Consider the following 18,094-nt stretch of genomic DNA (forward strand, 5'->3'; position numbering starts at 1 on the left):
CCAGGGCCGTCCATCATGATCTTATCTCTTGAGCTCAGTTCGATCAGGGCCGCAAGCGCTTGTACACTCATAGGCATAACAAACACAAGCGGACCAGAATAAAAGCTTGAATTCAATGAACTATTGAACTCGCACAGATAGCCATTTTTACTTTCATTTGCGTCTGAGAAATTTTGGTGACCATAGTGCCATCAAGTACAAATAGGAAGAAGGTTATCGGGGCCCTGGCGAGCGTCGTGGCCTCTCATACTGCTCTCTAAAAACTCACTACGGAAGCCAAGCTGGCCACCGGAATAGGATCAATCGTCGTCCCCCTCATCCCCGTCATACGCGCTGCCACTTCCCTTCCACGGACCTACCTCGCCCGCATCAAGATCTCGGTTCAGGTCAATCTCAGCCCCACCCTTCCACACGTCCTCAGATACCAGTCCACGCAAACGTTCCACTTCTCGTCTCAGAGAAGCTAACTCTACATCACGCCGCTCAATCTTGCCGTTGAGTAGGCGGATGTAATCGTTGCCGCATCGCAACAACTGCAGCTTGCTAATGCTCCTGTTCGGACCGTCCACATTGCCTCGGGGTGGGCCACGAGGCGGCATCGCCCCGGGTAGAATCGGTTCGTCCGGAAAGCCTTCCTCTGATGGCAGAGGGATCGGCGGAAGAAGCGTACGAAGGTCGTCAAACGTGGTCTTGAGCGAGTCACGTCGTTTTTGCTCTGCGGCCTTGTGGGATGTTTTGCGAAGCACGGGCACGGTCGGCGATGGCATGACATTGAAGCCGACGTTTCCAGCTGCAGCCAGATCGAGATGAGCGCCCAGAGACAACGAATGGAGAACGACGTTACCTGGCAAGATGGGCTTGAGGCTCGGGCTGACAAGCGGTGTTCCAGCTGACGGTTTCTTTATCGCCTGTGAGCTCGACGAAGGCTCCCGCGAGCGGCGGGAGGGAGCTTTGGCCTTTCCACTGGCCTTCGACATTGATGAATTTTGCGGAGGCGCCAGGCTGCTGCTGGTCCCAAGCTGTCCGAGATTCATGATACTGGCAGGAGTGACCGGCGTAAAATTTGGCGTAGGAGTTGAAGACATAGACGACGACATCTCGATGTTTGTTGTAGATAAACTACTGGAATTTGACGGCACTGGAGGCGCAGGAGGCGGCATGGATAAATCGACGGGGGAAGGAGTGTCTTCAGGTATATCAGGGTACATGCTATTCTTGCGACCATCGGTTCGGGTAGAGCGTATCAAGGGCGTCGAGCAAGCAGATTTTGAGCCCCTTGACTGCCGTCTGGGCTGAGAGGCATTGACGGCAGGGGACTGGCGTTGACGGGACAGTCGATCGTGCCCTTCTTCGGGGGGTGATGCCGTTCGCTTGTTATTCGAGTTAATTCGTAATGAGCCTTGTTTATATGCCTCTAGCCATGGGCTCGTCAATGGTGACAGATCAAAGTCCATGTCTCCAGGCGACGGGAGTGGCACTGGTGGATTCGTGTTAAAAACTAGGTTCGCCGGAGCGGAGTGTACGCCGTGTGCATTGTGAGACATCTGCGCCGCAAGAGCCATGTCGGGAAGGGGAAGGTGGGGGTGGTTATCAGGTCTGTACTGAGAGGAATCCGTATAGCTGAGAGTCATTGGAGATACGTAATCGACAGTAGGGCTAGGTTGCGCATGAAGTTCCGTCGACGACGCTGGGGAATTGGTACATTTCGCCCTGGTGAGCGACAAAAGCTAAGAAATCAGTAACTTACTTGGAGTCGGAAGTCCCATGAAATGTGTGTTACTTTTCTGCCTGTCGGAAGGCACATCTGCGATCGTCCCTCCATGGCCACTCATAAGTTCGAGCTTAAAGAAAAAGCGAAAAGAAAGGATGGTTAGCATAGATGTTATAACTGAGTGGAGCCGAGACCACTTCAAGGGAACGTCATAGACAGAAGAAGAGCAGCGGGATACACAGAAGTGATCGATCGCTTTGTGCACACTGCTGACGTCGACAGCTTCAGTTCTCGCTGCCGCTGCAACGCCGGACCTATCAACAACCATCATCCGCCGATGGCGAAGAGAGTTCCATCAGAACTGTAAGGCCCACGAGGCATTATACCGTCACCACTCCCGAGGTAGGCAAGTCTTCTACTCTACGGAGATGCGTAGCGCCACGGGGGTTCGTGGGATTGGAAGACGTTCTCGAGCAGGTGAAACATTGTCGTAACGAAACTCCAAAGGAGCGGAGCGGAAACCACAATAGCCTGACCGCACATCCAAGCAAAAAAGGCACTAACTGGGGTAGCCTCACAGGACTACACCCGGCGGACCTCGCGAATCCCTGAAAAGTCGAAATTGGTATGAGCTCACCTGTTGTTGGATGATTTGGTTCTGCAACTGCAACTGCTGGAGCTGATTGAGCTGTAGACGTTGCTTCAGCAACTGTTCAGGATTGAACTGCGTCTGCAAAGGGGCTGTGGATTGTCCCCCGCCCTGTATGCCCATCAGGCCTCCTAGGAAATCGAAGTTGAGGGGTATATTCGCGATTCCTTGATTGGAGCCGGCCATAGACGGCTGGGAGGGCGTGGGCATGGCGCTAGGATACATGGCTTGTTGGTAATTCTCGCGTTGCAGATTCTCATCGGGTGTGAAAAGTGAAGCAAAGAAGTCCTTCTGCTGCTGGGCCTGCTCTGAGGAACGCTGTTGGGAGTCCATGGGGGAGAAGCGAAAGTACAACGAACAGACAAAGGTCGCCCAAGGAGGCGAGGAGGGACGTGAAGGAGAGCAAGCGCCGCAATTGATTGTCTTTCGGCTTTTCGGCGCGGTCCAATAAATTTGCGTGCGGAAACCGGCGAAACCCGATAAGATAACTCTGAATCTCATCTTATCTATCAAGCAGATCTCAACCAAGTGCGTACCAGCGCTTCCTGAATTTCGACGCTCTAATGTGCAACATAATGAAATACAACACAAAACCAGCTCCCGCCCCAAATGTAATCAAAAAGAGCTCGAAAAATGAAACCTAATCGACACGACGTTGGGTTTTAGGTATGAGCACCCATATGACAGTCATAGTGCTCATCATAGCAACGACTCTAAAATTTCTATAAGCAAAGAAGCCACACTAAGAAGAAGCAAACTTACAGGGGCTGTAGTGAACCGATTCCGAATTTGGATGCTAGGACACCAGTAATCAAAGGAAGGATGGCAGAGCCGGCTTGCCCAATGCCCGCGATCCATCCAATGGAGCCAGTAAGAAGCCAGCGTGGAAGGACATTCTGAGCATGATTCACGAGAATCGGATACATTGGCCCCATCAGAAGACCGATGAAGGACACGGCAACAGCATTTTCGATCAAAGAAGGAACAGCCCAGACTGTGACTTCCAACCTATCAACCGGCAAATCATGAGACCCTGAGCTAAAGGGGCAGAAATGACAGCGTACCCAATGCAGATTAAGGAGTACACAAATAGGGCGCGCTGTTCTCCGATCTGCGTAGATGGTTAGGGAATGTGGAGATGTGACTGCCAATTGACGCGACTAACCTTTCTGTTCAACCAGATCAGGGCGATACGGCCAAGCGTCAAACCTGTCTACCATTAATTTTTCGGTTAATTTGTCAATGCGAGACGCTTACCACCAAAGAACCCAGATGAGATGTAACCTGCACTAGGTCCACCCTGGCGTTCTCGAATAATGAATGTCACGATCCAACCTTTGTATATCGTCGTTAACATTTAGATAACTGAACGCAAATCAAAAGACCTACCTCCAAGGGTTACTTCTACGCCCACATAAATCAGAGACCACAAGGCCAGGAAATGCACGACCTTGAGGCCCAAAATCTGACGATACTTGCTGGCCTGCTCGGTTCCAACCTCGCCCGCCGCTTCGCCCGCCTCGGCCATGGCCTCTGTGGAACGTTAGCGGATCGGTGTATGAGAGTGGCATATGACCTATACCATCTTGAGTCCTAAGCCGAAATACGGCAGCGAGGACAGCAGCATTCGACACAGCAATCCCGAGAGAAATGAAATAATGATAGGACCAGTGGGACATTTCTGCAAATTGCGTGGCAGCTAGAGGGGCGGCGAAAGCTCCAAATCCTGAATAAATTCAGCCCGGAGCATAAGCAAGAAGTACCAGAGATGCATACCGTACGATCCATGCAGAAAACAGAGTTTAGTGCCCGTGTTTTTTTTCAAACTTCCAACGAATCCATTGGCCCCAGCGTTCTGATGGAGAGTCAGCACAATGGGGTCTAGGGTACGGAAAGAGTCGATTACCTGCAAAGCTATGCCAAAGCCTGCAATGCCGTATGAGATAACCATGACGGGAAAAGGTGGCGCGGGTGCTTGCATGGCGTAAGTTACAATCTGGCAAAGGGACCCTGTTTTCCTTCGTCAGCTTGGAAGGAGTGCTGTGTAGCTCAATAAATAACCTAAAACCATGACCTTCTCACGTGTTACCCGCTGATTGAGAATATGATTGTCGACTAACACACCTTTCCAAATCCAAACTTATCGCTGAGATGTACGTTGGCAGTCGCCCCAGTAACGAAGCCCTGACCGATTTCGTTGAGCACCGACAAAAACATACATTTGTAATCCTTCGCCTCACGACACAGTTTAGAACAAAGATCATTGACACTACAGCGAAGCCCACCTGCAGACAAGTTAGCACCGCTTGGTCAGAGACCTTCAAAAAACTCACGTTATAATGTTTTTGAATGGCTGGAAGAAGGGGTCCGGTACTGCCATCGTTCCAACCTTCCAAGAAAAAGCACCAGCAACATGCGAAGAAGTGAAGGCGCCCAAAGTGTCGGTATCTAGCTCTCTGGGCTGCAGAGGTTTGGTTGAGATTGTCGTCGTCTGCATAATGCAACGATGGGGCAGGAGTCGTGCCAGAGCTCGCGGCCAGTTCCGAGTCGACCTTATCGAGCTCAGGCTCCTCAGGCACATTGTCTGGTATGGTTCTCGAGCGTTCAAGTACATGGGACGCTAGAGCGGGGAGCTCGAATGTATCTGCCCGGTCTTCGAACAACGGCTTCGAAGGACGAGTGAACGCGAGCTCGGATCGACGACGGACACGGGTACTAGGGGCGGTGAGGAAAGATGGAAGATGATACGCGCTAGTGTCCACAGCCGACTCGTCCCCAAGCTCCGAAGTTGAGAGTTTGCTACCCATTGGCGTGCCCGGCCTCATATTCATGACCTCATCGATGTCGGCTTTTTGAGATTCCCCAACATCTTGTTCGAGAGATACACGAAGAGCCTCTCTTGGGGGAGACATGTTGACTGTCAGCGAGGAGTGGGAGGGAGCAGAAGGCGATCTGACTCATTGGCAGCTTTTTATACAGTGGTGAAGCTGCTGATAGTTGTTTTACCTAAGTATGCTGAACGCCTTTAGTAACAAGGGTTGGCGATAATCATGGCCAGGTGCTGGAGAAGTCTCACAGAAAAAAGTCGGCGTTTTGTTCCGGTGAGAGCCAAATTTTCTTCGGTCCGAATGACGGTCCGGTTGGTTTCAGTTTGGGATCTTATAGGATGTTGCACTATCATTCATGCAGATTTTGCCGCCATTGTGGCAGATCCATTGTGTCCGTGTAGAGAAAGATGCTGGGAAAATGTGTAGCTCAAAAATGCCGAAATGCAGGACAGTCAAGTGGCTGAAGTTGGAATGACCTTTGACCCTAGGGTAGGGCTTGATATTTCAGTCAAGCGGCGACATCCTCCAGCTTCAGGTCGACAACTGTCAAGCCTAGAGCCTATAAGCTCCGTATCCAAGTGCACCACACTAAATACTTGAATGAACGTACATCCTCGAGGCGGGCCCGCAAGGTTCAGCTCCTACTATGGACCTAAGCGTCAACTCCTCAGGACCCAACCAGGTCAGGCACCCCCTGCATGGCGTCCCACAAACGTAGCTGCACCTAATGGTAATGTCGCATCCACATCACGGACATATACGGGTCTCGGAAGTAAGATTCTTTTGAGTAACTTACCGATGGACGTGGGAGAGGCGGAGATAGAGGTGAGTAGCAGCTGAATGTGAATATGCACGACGCGGAGGACTGATGATCCATAGGATCTGTTCAAACGAACAGTAGGGCCAATGAAAGACTTGTTCATCGTCTACAACAGTCAGGCAAAGTCAAAGGGGATGTCAATCGTTACTTTTTCACGTCCAGGGGACGCGTCTGTTGCGCGAGCGAAATTCAACAATAAAGTCATCGACGGAAGTGAGCATTGTTTCGTACTTCTTGTATATACCTCCTGCTGATTGAACGAAGGACATCGAATAAAAATTGAGATCATCGCAGACGTTGATGAAATACCATCGGCCCAACCATCATCAACTCCGCCGGCCCCACCAGCCCCGCCATCCCTTTTGACCCGACTTAATTTCAATGTCACCCCCATTCCTACTGGTCCTGCCGCTAGTAAACCAGTAGCTGTCGCTCAACAAAGTCGCAAGATTGCACCGCCTACGTAAGTATGAATAGTGATACTTTTGATTGCATTTGTCTCGTCCTTCAGTCACATCTGATGACTGCTAGCCAACCTAGGGCCCTCCAACCCAAACAGGAACCACTCACAGATTTTCCAACGGGCCCTCGGCGTCGACGTCAAAAGAAAGGCCCAAAACGCGTCAAGAAATCTATCGCGCAGCTGGATCAGGAAATGGAGGACTATCGGGCTGGCGTACTATGACACGCTCGCGTCCGATGCATGACTTTTTCTTTGGCTAGAATAGTAACACATCTAGGGGCATTCTGTGCTGGGCACGTATGGTATATACCATAATTTGAGTCTATTCGCATTGAAAACGATCTTGGCACTGTTGTTGTTAAATATGTGGCACCGGTAAATGAAAAAGATACATAAGCCAAGCCTTAGCGGTATTGATGAGTAACCGATAAATTCTGACATACAGCATTGTGAGCCGTGGCTTCCTTCATCAGTCGAACAAAACCTCACTGCGAAGTGCGGGGACAGCGAGGGACAGCTTAACCCAGTAGTATTCGCGGAGTTTCAATTAAGAGCTTCGTACGTAACACTCCTGACTCACTGTAAGTTAACTCAGGCCATCTTTCCTGGATCCTGAGGCTACCTTCCGAAGCCTCTCATCATGGTCCCTCCACTCTATACCACAGCATCTGGCCTCTTATTCCATGCTGGAAAAATTCTTGTCATCACGGTGGGGTTGCCTGCTCGGGGAAAGACTCACATCTCGAGAGCCTTGGAACGCTATCTTCGCTGGGCTGGAGTCAAGACGCAAGTTATATCTCTAGGGGATTACCGCAGGAAGACCATCGGAGGCGCACAGAAGCTACCGCCTGACTACTTCACTCTTGGTTCGTATTCTGATCGATGGGATAATGCGTTATCAGTCTCAGTTTGTTGTCACGCCGTCAGGAGAGAAGAGCCCGGAGACGGTAGCGCTGAGGGAGCGGGTGCAGGCGGGTTGCGAGCAGATGATCTGGGAGTTCTTCAATGGCGGAGGCCAGGTGGTAATATACGACGCCAATAACGGGACGCAGGCACAACGACAACGACTAGCGGAGAAGTTCAATAAGGATGAAATACATGTTGTCATGTTAGGTAGCATCGCTATTCATTCTGTTGGTATGCCAAAATCTGACACATCCCACGTGCAGAGTCCATGTGTGACGATAATACGATCATCGAGCGTAACATCCGAAGCGTCAAGATCTCCTCTCCAGATGTGTGTACACAGCTCCCATAAATCAATACATTGGCTTAGATCTTCTCCAGTACAAAGGTTGGGATCCAGACAAGGCGGTCAAAGACTATTATGGACGCATCAGGGATCACGAAAAACATTATGAGACAGTCGAAGAACTCACATGGCCTTTCATCCGGATCATCAATGTAAGTACTCTACAAGGACCGGCTAGTGGTGCGGAGGGGGGCCGACGTCTTATGTTGTTCGTAGGTTGGAGAAAAGATAATGGTTAATGTAAGTGTTTAGTAGCTGGAATACCTTTCATTATCGGCTGATCTAATTCCATTCTTAGAACATTCGAGGGTACCTCCAAGTTCGTCCATCGCCTGATCATTATGGCATTCCTCTCATGGGAAGATTTCTTCAGTCCAGAATAGTATTCTTCCTGATGAACATTCATAACAAATACCGAACCATCTACTTCGCACGAGTGAGTTCCGACTCAGTATTTGTCACGATAGCACTGAACCATCCGTTCAGTCGGGCCATTCCCTCATCGAGCATTCCTACAAGGCGGATGCAGATCTGTCACCAGCTGGATGGGAATACGCGGAACGTTTGAAGGATTTTGTTCTCGACCGTCGCGCAAAGTCGCTGGAGCAGAGAGGTATTCATCCGAAGGATAGCCGTCTTGTAGTATGTCCCGTGGTTTCATATTCCCGAATTTGGTTCTCGAATACCGCCCATTGTAGATCTGGACCTCCGCTCGACGCCGCGCGCATCACACCGCGTGGCCTTTCCTTGCCGCTGCGGAACGCAAAGGGCCCGGCGGCGCCCAGCTCAATGTCAAAGTGATTGAAAAACCGCAGATGTCTGAAATCAATCCCGGCGTCTGGGATGGGCTGACACCCGATCAGGCGCGGAAATATTATCCCGAGGAGTGGGAGCGCTTTTCCAAGGACCCATATGCGTTTAGAGCACCGCGTGCTGAGAGCTACCATGATCTCAGTGGTCAGTTGACCTTCATATAGCCTCATCTGTTGCAAGCGCACTGATAGATGGTACTCCCAGTTCGACTGGAACCAACACTCATCGAACTCGAGCGTGAGCAGGAAGATCTCCTGATTATTGGACACGCATCGGTCATCCGCTGTCTCCTCGCCTATCTCATTGGCCTGCCGGCTTCAGAGATACCTGCCATAGAGATTGCTCGCGGCGACCTTCTGGAGGTCGTACCGGCCTCGTACGGCGTGCATAGCCAAGCATATCATTTCTGGGATGGTCATGGAAGGAAGCACGGGAACGAGAATGTGGCATCGACGAGCGGCAGCGAGAACAACTTCTACGAAAACTACGCCGAAGATACGCAAGGCAAGCGAAGAGTTGGGTACGAAGAGCAGAAGTGAAGGCCTCGAGTTCAAGGAAATATGTTACGACATCGACGCTGTTGTATTCTATGTTTGTTGTAGACATGTGTAACGTTAACATCGCAACTCAAACTCTCAGAGCTCATTTGTACTGGCTAGTCGTACAGCCATATCGTCTCGCGCGCGATGCAATGGCTTATAGTATACAGGGGAACCTAATTTCTGTCGTCAGGGCAAGTACACCGCTGTCGGCGGCACAAGGCTATTTCGACTAAGAGTACATTATTACACGTGATTGTGCACGGACTTGAACTTTGTCGCTTCCCTTTCGAAGTGAGTCGTCGTCTTTAGAATCGTCGTCCTTTCCCAAGTCATGTGCGTTGTTCGGTGGCACCAACTCGAACTCGGACTCATCAACCTCTTCAAACACCTTCGAGCTTCCTACGGAGGGGATCAGGAAGTTCAGAGAAAAATATACAAATGCAGAGACGCCAAAGCCAGTGAAAAAAGACATCTGGTAAATGCGAGTCGCGGCGAGAGGAACGTTTCGACCAGCTGTAAATTTCAATTGTTATTAAGTGGAAAACACCACGAATGCCGTTCAGCATCTTACTGGCTCCAGAAAATCCGACCACGTTGATTAATATACCCGCAATATATGCGACGTAGGCACTGTCCAGCAAAGGTCACTATAAGCTGATTGGTGCAATGCGCACTGTTCACTTACCGGAAGTTGACACCAGCAGTATACCAGTACCAACCGTCTTTGCGACTGCTGTAAAGGTCAGATACACGGTAGTGTCCACGTCGAATGAGATAGTATTCCGTTATCTAGAAATGAATACCGGATCAGCCGTGCTGTCAAGCATAGGGGCGGAGAACGTACCATGACCCCTGCAATAGAGCTGAGGAACACAGAGTAGGCGGAAAGATACGAAGTGAAGTTGTTGCTGCTTTTGAGCAAATTCCATGGCAGCATACATAGGCCAACAATTGCAGCAATGTATCCGCCACGACGGATGTTCTAATAAGAGATGATGAGTTGAAGCGTGGCGGCTGATACGTGAACAAGAACCCATACGATGAAGCGAGGAAATAAGGCAGTGAGATCACACCCAGCAGATATAGAATTGGCTGAGATATTTGTCCTGGCCGCTGTATCAGCACCGTGCACCCAAGGTTTGGCGATAGACTGTTTCATTTACCCTAGCTGAGCGATGATAAAGGCCGCAGCGATGAACCAAACCTATTACATGGATCAAAGTTGAGTTTGATAGCGTATATATATTAAACAGTGCCTTACACCAAATCGAGTCGCGTGTGATGGGCTGCCATCCAAGAATCTATCGAGCAAGTCGATCGGAGACCAGATGGTTTCTCCGTAAATGACCTGAGAAGAGGAGCTGACGATGATCCCTATGAAGCTGACGAGCGAGAACGTCAAGGGGATCGAGATAAATTGAGGGAGGCCAGCGGCGGACGGGTATTTGGCACGCGAGGCAAAGTCAGGTGCATTCCTATGATGCCGCTGAATCAAAATTCAGCGAGAACAGAGAGCTTAAACGTTACAGACGTGACCAGAGTTGCCATATTGCTGATGCAAGACATAAGGCTGCTGACCATAGCCCATCCAAGATCACTACCGTGAATAGTCGAGGGCTGGTGGATGATGGGCCCTACTCCTTTAGCTCGAATGATGCACCAAATGAAGAAGGTGATTCCGGCAGTGGGCGCTACGATTGCCTTGACTGTGAACAAATGACGGCTAGTCCGAGGATCACAGCAGGAATGTTAGTGGCGAGCTTAAATCGATTCGTAAGATGATCACATTTTATCAAGGGGGAACCAGATGGCAGGCAGCGAGACGAGCCAGAAAAGGAAAAAGCACGTAAAATCCCGGGTGTTCGTGCCGGAGGACGCAGGCATCGAATTGTCTGCATGAAGTCAGCGTGCAGTGCTTCTTGGATAGAGTCAACGCACGTACGGATATTCTGGACACTAGGCCAGATCGCGCGCAGCATCACTTTCATGCAAGTACCACCGATGCTGGCCTGAACACCATACCAGATGCTACCAAAAGATTGGCGACTTGAACGGTAGCAGATACACGCTGCAACTCACCAGGCCATGACTGCTCGATTGAAAACACACCACATACTGCCCCAGATTCCGAAGCTCGTCCTAGCAACCACGGGAAAAGTGACGTGAAAAATAGCGCCCGGCCGTGCGTTTGCCACAAGGAAAGGAGCTACAAAGCCGTATCCAATCCAAACACAGATCCATGCTTGCCACCAGGAAAGGCCGAGTTCGATCATCGAAGAGACAATCATCCATCTATGGAAACCGAATATGTCAGATGATAAATCGACAAGAGCATTAATGGCCGCAGACGTGTTAACATTGAAGCTGTCCGCAATCCAGCTAGTTAAGACGACATTAAAATATGTATCGTGCGGGTACGAGTTTGAAGGGAGACAAACAACGCAATGAAATTCGATGTTCTCCAAGTTTGCTTTTCTGGTTGTACCGGAAGCAGATCCTCGCTCTATGAATGCATTGAACTATCGTCCTCCTTGACTGATGTCACAGGAACTCTCACCGTTAGAAATGACTGAGACCACGAGGACTGGTCGCCCTCGTGAGGCACCTCAACTTGCTTGACGAGCTTTTTCACGAACGCCCTGGACATGGCGGTAAGCAAGCAAAGAAGAAAGACGCTCGTGGTGTCAACACTGGAGGCTCCATGATAAATAGTACGGCAGTCACAACAGGTCGATAGGCTGGCGGACCGCTCGACATCAGCGATAAGATAGCTAAAATATGCTTACGCAACCGCCTATCTTTGCAATGGAAGCCGTTGAATGATTGGTAGATCGGAAAGCATGACGAGAAGCGGAAGAACGACTAAGTGTCACATTCGGTGTGGATGCAGGTGCTAGCGAGATACACATGCGGTGGAGTACTAGTCCAATGACAAGCCTATGTGGATTGTGACATGTGAGGACATAGCACGAGGAAACAGGTGGGAGCAATGCAGCGGTAAGAGGGGGAGATTCGGGGAGGAAGACAGACAAGGTTAGATACAATTATAAACAGTGAATGGTATGCAGAGATGCAGACGATGATGAAGGTGGTGTGCGGCGTGGTTCCGTTGATCAGGGAAGCGCGTGGTGAACAGTAGATGGGGTAACGTGCAGAGGCCTTCTGGGCATGGCGAGATGGAATTGGCAAGGGTTAGGAAAAGAGACGAGAAATAAAAGTGTGGCACGTAAGATGTCTTGGTATCATCGAATTAGTCTTGTAGTGTGTGAAAAATCATATCATTATGTCGGCTTGAATTCGATGTCGCCAAACATGTCGACGCTACCAGCGCGAGACCTGGCAAAGCGTTTTGAAGAGGGAGAGGGAGAACTAAAAGTGAAATTGGCATAGATGCTTCTCCGTTCTGGAGTTGTCATGACCTGATGAGCTTTGGACGAAGACTTTTTAGGCGAGATGGTAGCGGCGCAAGGTTTTGTGCGCAACGACGTCGCCTCAACAATCTTGTCGTCAGACTGAAGGAAAACAATCAGACATGGTGGCGACGACGAGCAACGTCACTTACCTTGATGGCCGACACTCCCGATGCACCAGACAGAGCCACTTCGTCGTAAGCTTTCGATACATCCGCCAAGGGCGAAACGGTAAGGTCGTAACATTTTGCGTCTATACTCGCCTGATTAACCGTCTCTCCTTCTACATCAGCCTTCTGTTCTTCGACAGCCTCGACCTCCTCCTCTTCGTCGACCTTGGGCATCTCTGCCACTCTACGCTTTGAGCTGGTCGCTGATGCATTCTTCCTGGAGGAGACCTTGCCATCCTTCCTGCTCGAAGCCGACTTGGTCTTGGCGGTTGCGGACGAGACCTTGCGCTTCTTCGCCTCCGGTTTGGATTCTGGGTCTCTGAACTCCTTCTGTTTTTTTGAAGTCGGGGGCACAAAAAGCTTAGTGGCGAGGACGCTGTTCTTGCGCTTTTTTGTCTGCGCGTCCGATGCATAAGTAGTGCGAAGGCCAGTCACAGGATGCAAGTTCTCCTTCTCGGAAGTGGTGAGAGATGTGGGAACGACATTGGTGGATGGAGTGTCGGCGGGAGAAAGAACGTCTACGGATGCTTTCTTAGGCTTCGTAGAAGACTCTGAGGGCTCGTCTCTAAAAACGGTGAAACTGCGAGTGACAGCCATGGCGGTGTTCGGGGTAGTTCGTGAAAAGAAGTAGAGGAAGAATGCTTGTAGAAGAGTAAGGTGAAGATAGATGGACTGAAACAGATGGATGATGTGTGAGGACCCGACGATGCGACCGTCAAGGACGTATCTCGAGATGGGGATGGCTGTGGGACACGACAAGGACGCGAGGTCTTCAAGTAAGTTACTTAAACCAACTCGTGGCCTTTGGAACTCCGCACGCCCTGGTCGTTATGTCAGCGCCCACGGAGACGCAACGCGACGCGAATGGCGCGTCGGCATCACGTGGATAGATGAGTCGTGTCCAGTGCCACCACTCGTGGGAACTTCAAGGAGCGACATTTCTCCAACCTGCCTCTGAAATTCTGATTTACGCCATAGGGTAGCCAAGCGATCCGTGAGCTAGTTCTCGTCCTCTCCAAGTTTGTCAGTGACTCCCTGTCGTTGACCCTAATGTATGAAGTCGTAATCTCTCCCAACATGTGGGTTCAAGAACAACATGGCTTCCTATGTAACTTATGATGTGCAGGCGTTGTCACACAAACGTACACTTTTGATGTCTCATATGAAGGCTTCGATTGGTCTTGACACCGTCCTCTTCTGAATGCGCGAGTATGACATGTCGAGACGTGATTTGTGAGCAACCTTCCTCCTTTAGCATATCGGGGGCATCTGACTGTCAGCCTTTTTCAGCGATGTGCTACTCTGCCGGAGTGCCGCTTGGTGCCGCCTGCTACCGCAGGTGGCCAGGATTTCCCGACCGCGGTCGCAACGGTCTAGAGCGAGTTATAACACGATCTGGGATCTTATCCTGGCATTGCGAGCTCCGTTGACAGTACATATCCGCAGTGCTCTACCCCCTATTGATTTTTTAACTCAGATTTGTGATCAGATTTGCTGAGCCATCGACAGGACACAATCTAGAGGCATGGAACATCTTTGCGCAGAATCTTATTCGAAGAATTGTGCTCAACATGCTGAGCGCCTCAAGCGGCTGGCAAGTGACCCCCAAGCGTTAAGCTTCGACTTCGGCGCCGCCGGTTCTCGATTCCTTCCCAGTATGGCAAGTGATCTCCATGTTCCGACAACTCAGTGCCTGCGACTTAATAAACTTGGAACACCCGCGTCGGATGCAACCATCCTCTGGGTTCATGCTGCGATCTCAGGATCCCACCCGAACGCAATAACACCAAATTCTATGCACAGTTATTGCTTATTACCAACCCATCCATTCTCGGCATCGAAAATCGCGAAGCCGAGCACCTCCTAGTGAATCAGAGCGGGTGCGGATGCGGAAGCCTGACAAGTCAATTCAATGGGTCTACAGGCGCCAACACTGCGTTCGATCGGGCTCGCAGGATAGTGGGCGACATATCACTTTTGGTATCTCAAAACGTGTTGGACTCATGTTATACACGCCGTAACGGACCCATCATCACGTTCATTCGACGTAAAAGTCGCTGCCTCCTTTCTGTTTTTCCTTCGCCCTCTCGACCCCTTGGGATCCTCCGCCACCTCCCTCCACGTCAACCACTTCCCCTATGGCGACGAACACACCACCCCGTCCCCCCGCCCTTGGGTCCTTCATCGATAACGGCTCTCTCGAGCTCATCTCTGTTCTTGGCTACGGTGGCTACGGAATCGTCTACCGTGCACTAGACACGACTTCCGGCGCTGGACAACGTACCTACGCTGTCAAATGCCTCTTCCACTCACAGTCCCGCTCCCACCGACAAAGGCGCCTTCAGATGCAGGAGATCGCTCTTCACCAACTTGCCTCTCTCCATCCTCACGTCGTCAGCCTCCATCGAGTGATTGAGGAGGATGGATGTACCTTCATCGTGATGGACTACTGCCCTGATGGTGACCTGTTTGCCCAGATCCTGCATAAGCGTCGATACCTTGGTCACGATGGCCTTATCAAGCACGTCTTTCTGCAGATTCTGGATGCCGTTGAATATTGTCACTCGCTTGGCATTTACCATCGCGATTTGAAGCCAGAGAATGTCCTCTGCTTCAACGGTGGTTTACGCCTGGCTATCACTGACTTTGGTCTGGCCACGACAGAGAAAATCAGCGAGGAGTTCCGCACTGGCAGCGTGTATCACATGAGTCCCGGTACGTCATGGACTTCTCTACCCTCCGTTATGACACTTATCTCGTTCTTAGAATGTCAGGGCGGTATATTCGCACCGTCTGGGACGTACTCACCACCCTTCAATGACGTCTGGTCGCTCGGTATCATTCTTCTCAATCTCATTACCGGCAGAAACCCATGGAAATCAGCCTCCCCGTCTGATCCAACCTTCCACGCTTACCTCCAGGAGCCAGCGAACTTCCTTCCAAGTGTACTCCCCATCTCCGCCGAAGTGAATGAAATCCTGCTTCGCACCCTTGACGTAGACTGGCGGACTCGAATTACGATCGCTGAGTTGCGATTTGCTATCAAGGGCGTCAACAGCTTCTACGCAGAAGACGCTGTGTTCGAGGGGAGCATGGCTCGGTGCTCTTGGGAAGTTGGCATCGATATCACGGGCAGCTCGACTCCTGAAGACGAGCCTGCCGAACTACCGAAGAAAGAGCTCAAGTCGGTGTGGAGTCAGGAGTCTGGATCGCAGATGGTCTTTGCTGCCCATTCGGAGACCGATAAGTCGTGGACGGAGGAACCTTCGTCGGCTACCTGGGGTGCAGATTCTGCTCTACGTTCGCGTTCTCCATCCCCCTCCCCTCCCGAGCTCTCGACGAGCTACGAACTTTACGACGACAGGCGGACCCCCTCATCGTCCTCCTCCATGTACTCACCAGCGCTCTCAGAGCCGTCGCTTTCTAATCGCTACGACGACAGCGTCAATTATAACGACCCCTCTGGCGCCTTTCAATCGCGCGTCGTCGCCGTTGACTCGTCGACTCAAGCGTACGAGCGAAGCGTCTTCATGCGCTCTGCCGATTCATCGGCTATGCATACCGCACTCGAAAGCCTCGGACCCGGCTCATCCCCTATATTTGTTTCCATGTCGAAACCGTCTTATACCGACACCTGCCCTTCAGCCATTGACGTTGGGATGAGCTCTATGGGTGACTACGAGCAGGTGCACGACTCGATGAGCTGGACACAGGCTTCGTACGAGGTCCCTCCCCGATCCGATGCTCTCGAGCTTGACGCCCCGACTCAGCAAGCGACGGAAAACCATGCGCAGACAGAGGAGACAGGCTGGCGAGATTTCTGCTCGTCACCGGTGCTTCCCTCGCAGCCGCAGGGCCCTCTCGCTGCCTCATATCCCATGGTTTCCTTGGTGTCCAGTCCGGCGACGACGGCGTCACACTTTACGCCTACGCAAGTTTCGACTCTGCGCGAGCGATCGAAGCCTCGTTCCTCCAGCTTCTTCAATCCCATCAAACTCGCATTCCCTCGCCCGGACCCTTCACCCCTTCGATCCGCACAGAAATCTACCACAAGCTTACCCCAGCGGAACCCTTCACCGCTACCTCGACCTCGACATGATCACGAAGAAGGGACAGACAAGGAAGACGGAACAGTTGTGGACCACACTCGGAGGCGCCGACGACGACCGCTGCGGACCGCTCGAGACTGGCTATTCTCGGGTCGCTTCTTCGCGGTTGCCGGGACGGCGTAGGAGACTGGATCTCATCTTCTAGCATTTTGAAGCTATTTATCCTCTTCAGTTTTTTTTCGCTGGTTCTCACTGCTGTATCATCAAACTTCATCGTCATCTCCACATTTTCTTCTGACAAGGACAATCCCCCACCCCTGCACATCATTTGTTTAGCATTGACTACATTGACTATATTCATATTGCTATGCAACCAACAGGGCATCTCTAGAGTTTCCCGTATGTTATCGTGCTCGGTGTACATGTACTCTATGTAACAGGTCTAAAAATTGGCATGTATTCACACTGCACATTCACCGCATCTCATGTCTCTTTTCCTTCGTGGGTATGCAATTGTTAAGGATGAGACCGGCAGCTCATCATCACACTTTGAACGTGAACGGCAAACTGCCAAGTGCTGAGCAGAGGAAATAAAGTAATTTACGATATCACCACGTTCGAAGGCTGACCAGTTTCCTCCCTCGTTCCCGCTCGATCTCTTGCTTTCCCCTCACGCCTGAACCCTTGTCCAACTTGCGGCCCCTGCCTCCAATCCCGTTTCCCATTGATAATGGCGCATTCCCGGGATGCAGCATTCTGAACAGCAGCTTGATGACATTCAGCGGATTGCGGCTCCCCCACACCTTCGCGCTGATATCCTTGATGCCTGCGGCCTTGAGGACCTGGTGAATGTTGGGATTGCAGTGCAGGCCGAAACCGACGGGACGCGGCCGCAGGATGACGCGCGTCGCGCCCAGCTTGCTTTCCATGTCCGTCCAGATCGTGCGGTCTTCATAGCGGTCGACGTAGTCCATGGTGCGGACCGCCTGCAGGAACGCCTTGTCTATCGCGCGCGCGACCTCGTCGTCCTTGCCCTCCCCATATCCGACGAGTCCGTTCCCGTTTCCGACAACAACGAGGGAGTACATCCTGTGGATTTTGCCCTTACCCGTCTGCTGTGTGATGCGCCGCGTGAAGAGCGGGAATGTGTGCAGGGCGGAGAGCTCTTTTGGGGTGAGCGGCAGGTGGGCGTATGGCGAGTACTCGTCGTCCTCCTTGGCCGAGAACTCTGACTCTTCGCCCTCCTCCTTCGTGACGTCCTCTATCGGTTCCTCGTAGTTCTCCGGGAACATTTCTCGGTCGGCGAGGAACATGGACGGGTCGTTCCGGACGACGACTTTTGAGCGGTGCTTGAACCGCTTAGTCCGGGGAAACTCTTGCGTATGCT

At 51.4% G+C, this 18,094-nt stretch overlaps 8 protein-coding genes across 8 annotated transcripts; 3 read left to right on the forward strand and 5 right to left on the reverse strand.

The window, feature by feature from the left end:
- Window positions 1-163: 163 nt before the first annotated feature.
- On the reverse strand, window positions 164-2,546 carry HETIRDRAFT_157404 (uncharacterized protein; the record flags this gene model as incomplete). The annotated part of the gene is made up of 4 exons (XM_009551707.1): window positions 164-355; window positions 404-1,620; window positions 1,744-1,784; window positions 2,349-2,546. The coding sequence occupies 4 exons, from the start codon at window positions 2,544-2,546 to the stop codon at window positions 300-302; spliced, it is 1,512 nt and encodes a 503-aa protein (XP_009550002.1). The 3' UTR covers window positions 164-299.
- A 330-nt stretch (window positions 2,547-2,876) lies between these two features.
- HETIRDRAFT_435903 (uncharacterized protein) lies at window positions 2,877-5,293 on the reverse strand. Its single transcript, XM_009551708.1, has 13 exons — window positions 4,694-5,293; window positions 4,601-4,645; window positions 4,485-4,544; window positions 4,422-4,434; window positions 4,267-4,370; window positions 4,137-4,215; window positions 3,943-4,086; window positions 3,750-3,893; window positions 3,618-3,695; window positions 3,526-3,569; window positions 3,425-3,471; window positions 3,123-3,368; window positions 2,877-3,073 (listed from the first exon to the last, which is right to left on the reverse strand). Exons 1-13 carry the CDS (start codon window positions 5,270-5,272, stop codon window positions 3,001-3,003), a joined length of 1,656 nt encoding a protein of 551 aa, XP_009550003.1. The 5' UTR covers window positions 5,273-5,293; the 3' UTR covers window positions 2,877-3,000.
- A 597-nt stretch (window positions 5,294-5,890) lies between these two features.
- HETIRDRAFT_247152 (uncharacterized protein) lies at window positions 5,891-6,223 on the forward strand (the record flags this gene model as incomplete). Its single annotated transcript, XM_009551709.1, has 2 exons — window positions 5,891-6,013; window positions 6,068-6,223. Coding segments are annotated over 2 exons (279 nt in total), but the record flags the coding sequence as incomplete, so codon positions are not given.
- Window positions 6,224-7,085: 862 nt separating this feature from the next.
- Window positions 7,086-9,193, forward strand: HETIRDRAFT_441475 (uncharacterized protein). Its single transcript, XM_009551710.1, has 10 exons — window positions 7,086-7,337; window positions 7,399-7,584; window positions 7,641-7,708; window positions 7,759-7,875; window positions 7,940-7,963; window positions 8,022-8,042; window positions 8,097-8,159; window positions 8,210-8,365; window positions 8,422-8,680; window positions 8,741-9,193. Exons 1-10 carry the CDS (start codon window positions 7,112-7,114, stop codon window positions 9,073-9,075), a joined length of 1,455 nt encoding a protein of 484 aa, XP_009550005.1. The 5' UTR covers window positions 7,086-7,111; the 3' UTR covers window positions 9,076-9,193.
- Window positions 9,194-9,307: 114 nt separating this feature from the next.
- HETIRDRAFT_126669 (Nucleobase cation symporter) lies at window positions 9,308-11,725 on the reverse strand (the record flags this gene model as incomplete). Its single annotated transcript, XM_009551711.1, has 14 exons — window positions 9,308-9,591; window positions 9,650-9,708; window positions 9,764-9,867; window positions 9,923-10,060; window positions 10,118-10,184; window positions 10,242-10,282; window positions 10,340-10,553; window positions 10,610-10,801; window positions 10,865-10,970; window positions 11,021-11,106; window positions 11,158-11,370; window positions 11,428-11,457; window positions 11,517-11,581; window positions 11,636-11,725. 14 exons carry the CDS (start codon window positions 11,723-11,725, stop codon window positions 9,308-9,310), a joined length of 1,689 nt encoding a protein of 562 aa, XP_009550006.1.
- Window positions 11,726-11,925: 200 nt separating this feature from the next.
- HETIRDRAFT_388079 (uncharacterized protein) lies at window positions 11,926-13,391 on the reverse strand. Its single transcript, XM_009551712.1, has 2 exons — window positions 12,641-13,391; window positions 11,926-12,590 (listed from the first exon to the last, which is right to left on the reverse strand). The coding sequence occupies exons 1-2, from the start codon at window positions 13,253-13,255 to the stop codon at window positions 12,360-12,362; spliced, it is 846 nt and encodes a 281-aa protein (XP_009550007.1). The 5' UTR covers window positions 13,256-13,391; the 3' UTR covers window positions 11,926-12,359.
- A 1,405-nt stretch (window positions 13,392-14,796) lies between these two features.
- HETIRDRAFT_479179 (uncharacterized protein) lies at window positions 14,797-16,098 on the forward strand (the record flags this gene model as incomplete). Its single annotated transcript, XM_009551713.1, has 2 exons — window positions 14,797-15,373; window positions 15,425-16,098. Coding segments are annotated over 2 exons (1,251 nt in total), but the record flags the coding sequence as incomplete, so codon positions are not given.
- Window positions 16,099-17,315: 1,217 nt separating this feature from the next.
- HETIRDRAFT_55775 (uncharacterized protein) lies at window positions 17,316-17,999 on the reverse strand (the record flags this gene model as incomplete). The annotated part of the gene is made up of 1 exon (XM_009551358.1): window positions 17,316-17,999. One exon carries the CDS (start codon window positions 17,997-17,999, stop codon window positions 17,316-17,318), a length of 684 nt encoding a protein of 227 aa, XP_009549653.1.
- Window positions 18,000-18,094: the final 95 nt, after the last annotated feature.

Source organism: Heterobasidion irregulare, assembly GCF_000320585.1.
Source record: "Heterobasidion irregulare TC 32-1 unplaced genomic scaffold scaffold_09, whole genome shotgun sequence".
Taxonomy (NCBI): Eukaryota; Fungi; Basidiomycota; class Agaricomycetes; order Russulales; family Bondarzewiaceae; genus Heterobasidion; species Heterobasidion irregulare.

What these genes read in the sequence shown, in the direction of transcription:
- HETIRDRAFT_435903 (XM_009551708.1), bottom strand. Translation starts at nt 5,272, where the DNA reads ATGTCTCCCCCAAGAGAGGCTCTTCGTGTATCTCTCGAACAAGATGTT. An exon ending in TCGGCTTAGGACTCAAGATG is followed by an intron (nt 3,894 to 3,942) that starts GTATAGGTCATA and finishes AACGTTCCACAG; the next exon opens with AGGCCATGGCCGAGGCGGGC. An exon ending in TGATCTGGTTGAACAGAAAG is followed by an intron (nt 3,472 to 3,525) that starts GTTAGTCGCGTC and finishes CCATCTACGCAG; the next exon opens with ATCGGAGAACAGCGCGCCCT.
- HETIRDRAFT_441475 (XM_009551710.1), top strand. Translation starts at nt 7,112, where the DNA reads ATGGTCCCTCCACTCTATACCACAGCATCTGGCCTCTTATTCCATGCT. An exon ending in GAGAAAAGATAATGGTTAAT is followed by an intron (nt 7,964 to 8,021) that starts GTAAGTGTTTAG and finishes TTCCATTCTTAG; the next exon opens with AACATTCGAGGGTACCTCCA. An exon ending in GAACCATCTACTTCGCACGA is followed by an intron (nt 8,160 to 8,209) that starts GTGAGTTCCGAC and finishes CCATCCGTTCAG; the next exon opens with TCGGGCCATTCCCTCATCGA.
- HETIRDRAFT_388079 (XM_009551712.1), bottom strand. Translation starts at nt 13,255, where the DNA reads ATGGCTGTCACTCGCAGTTTCACCGTTTTTAGAGACGAGCCCTCAGAG. An exon ending in CGGGAGTGTCGGCCATCAAG is followed by an intron (nt 12,591 to 12,640) that starts GTAAGTGACGTT and finishes GTTTTCCTTCAG; the next exon opens with TCTGACGACAAGATTGTTGA.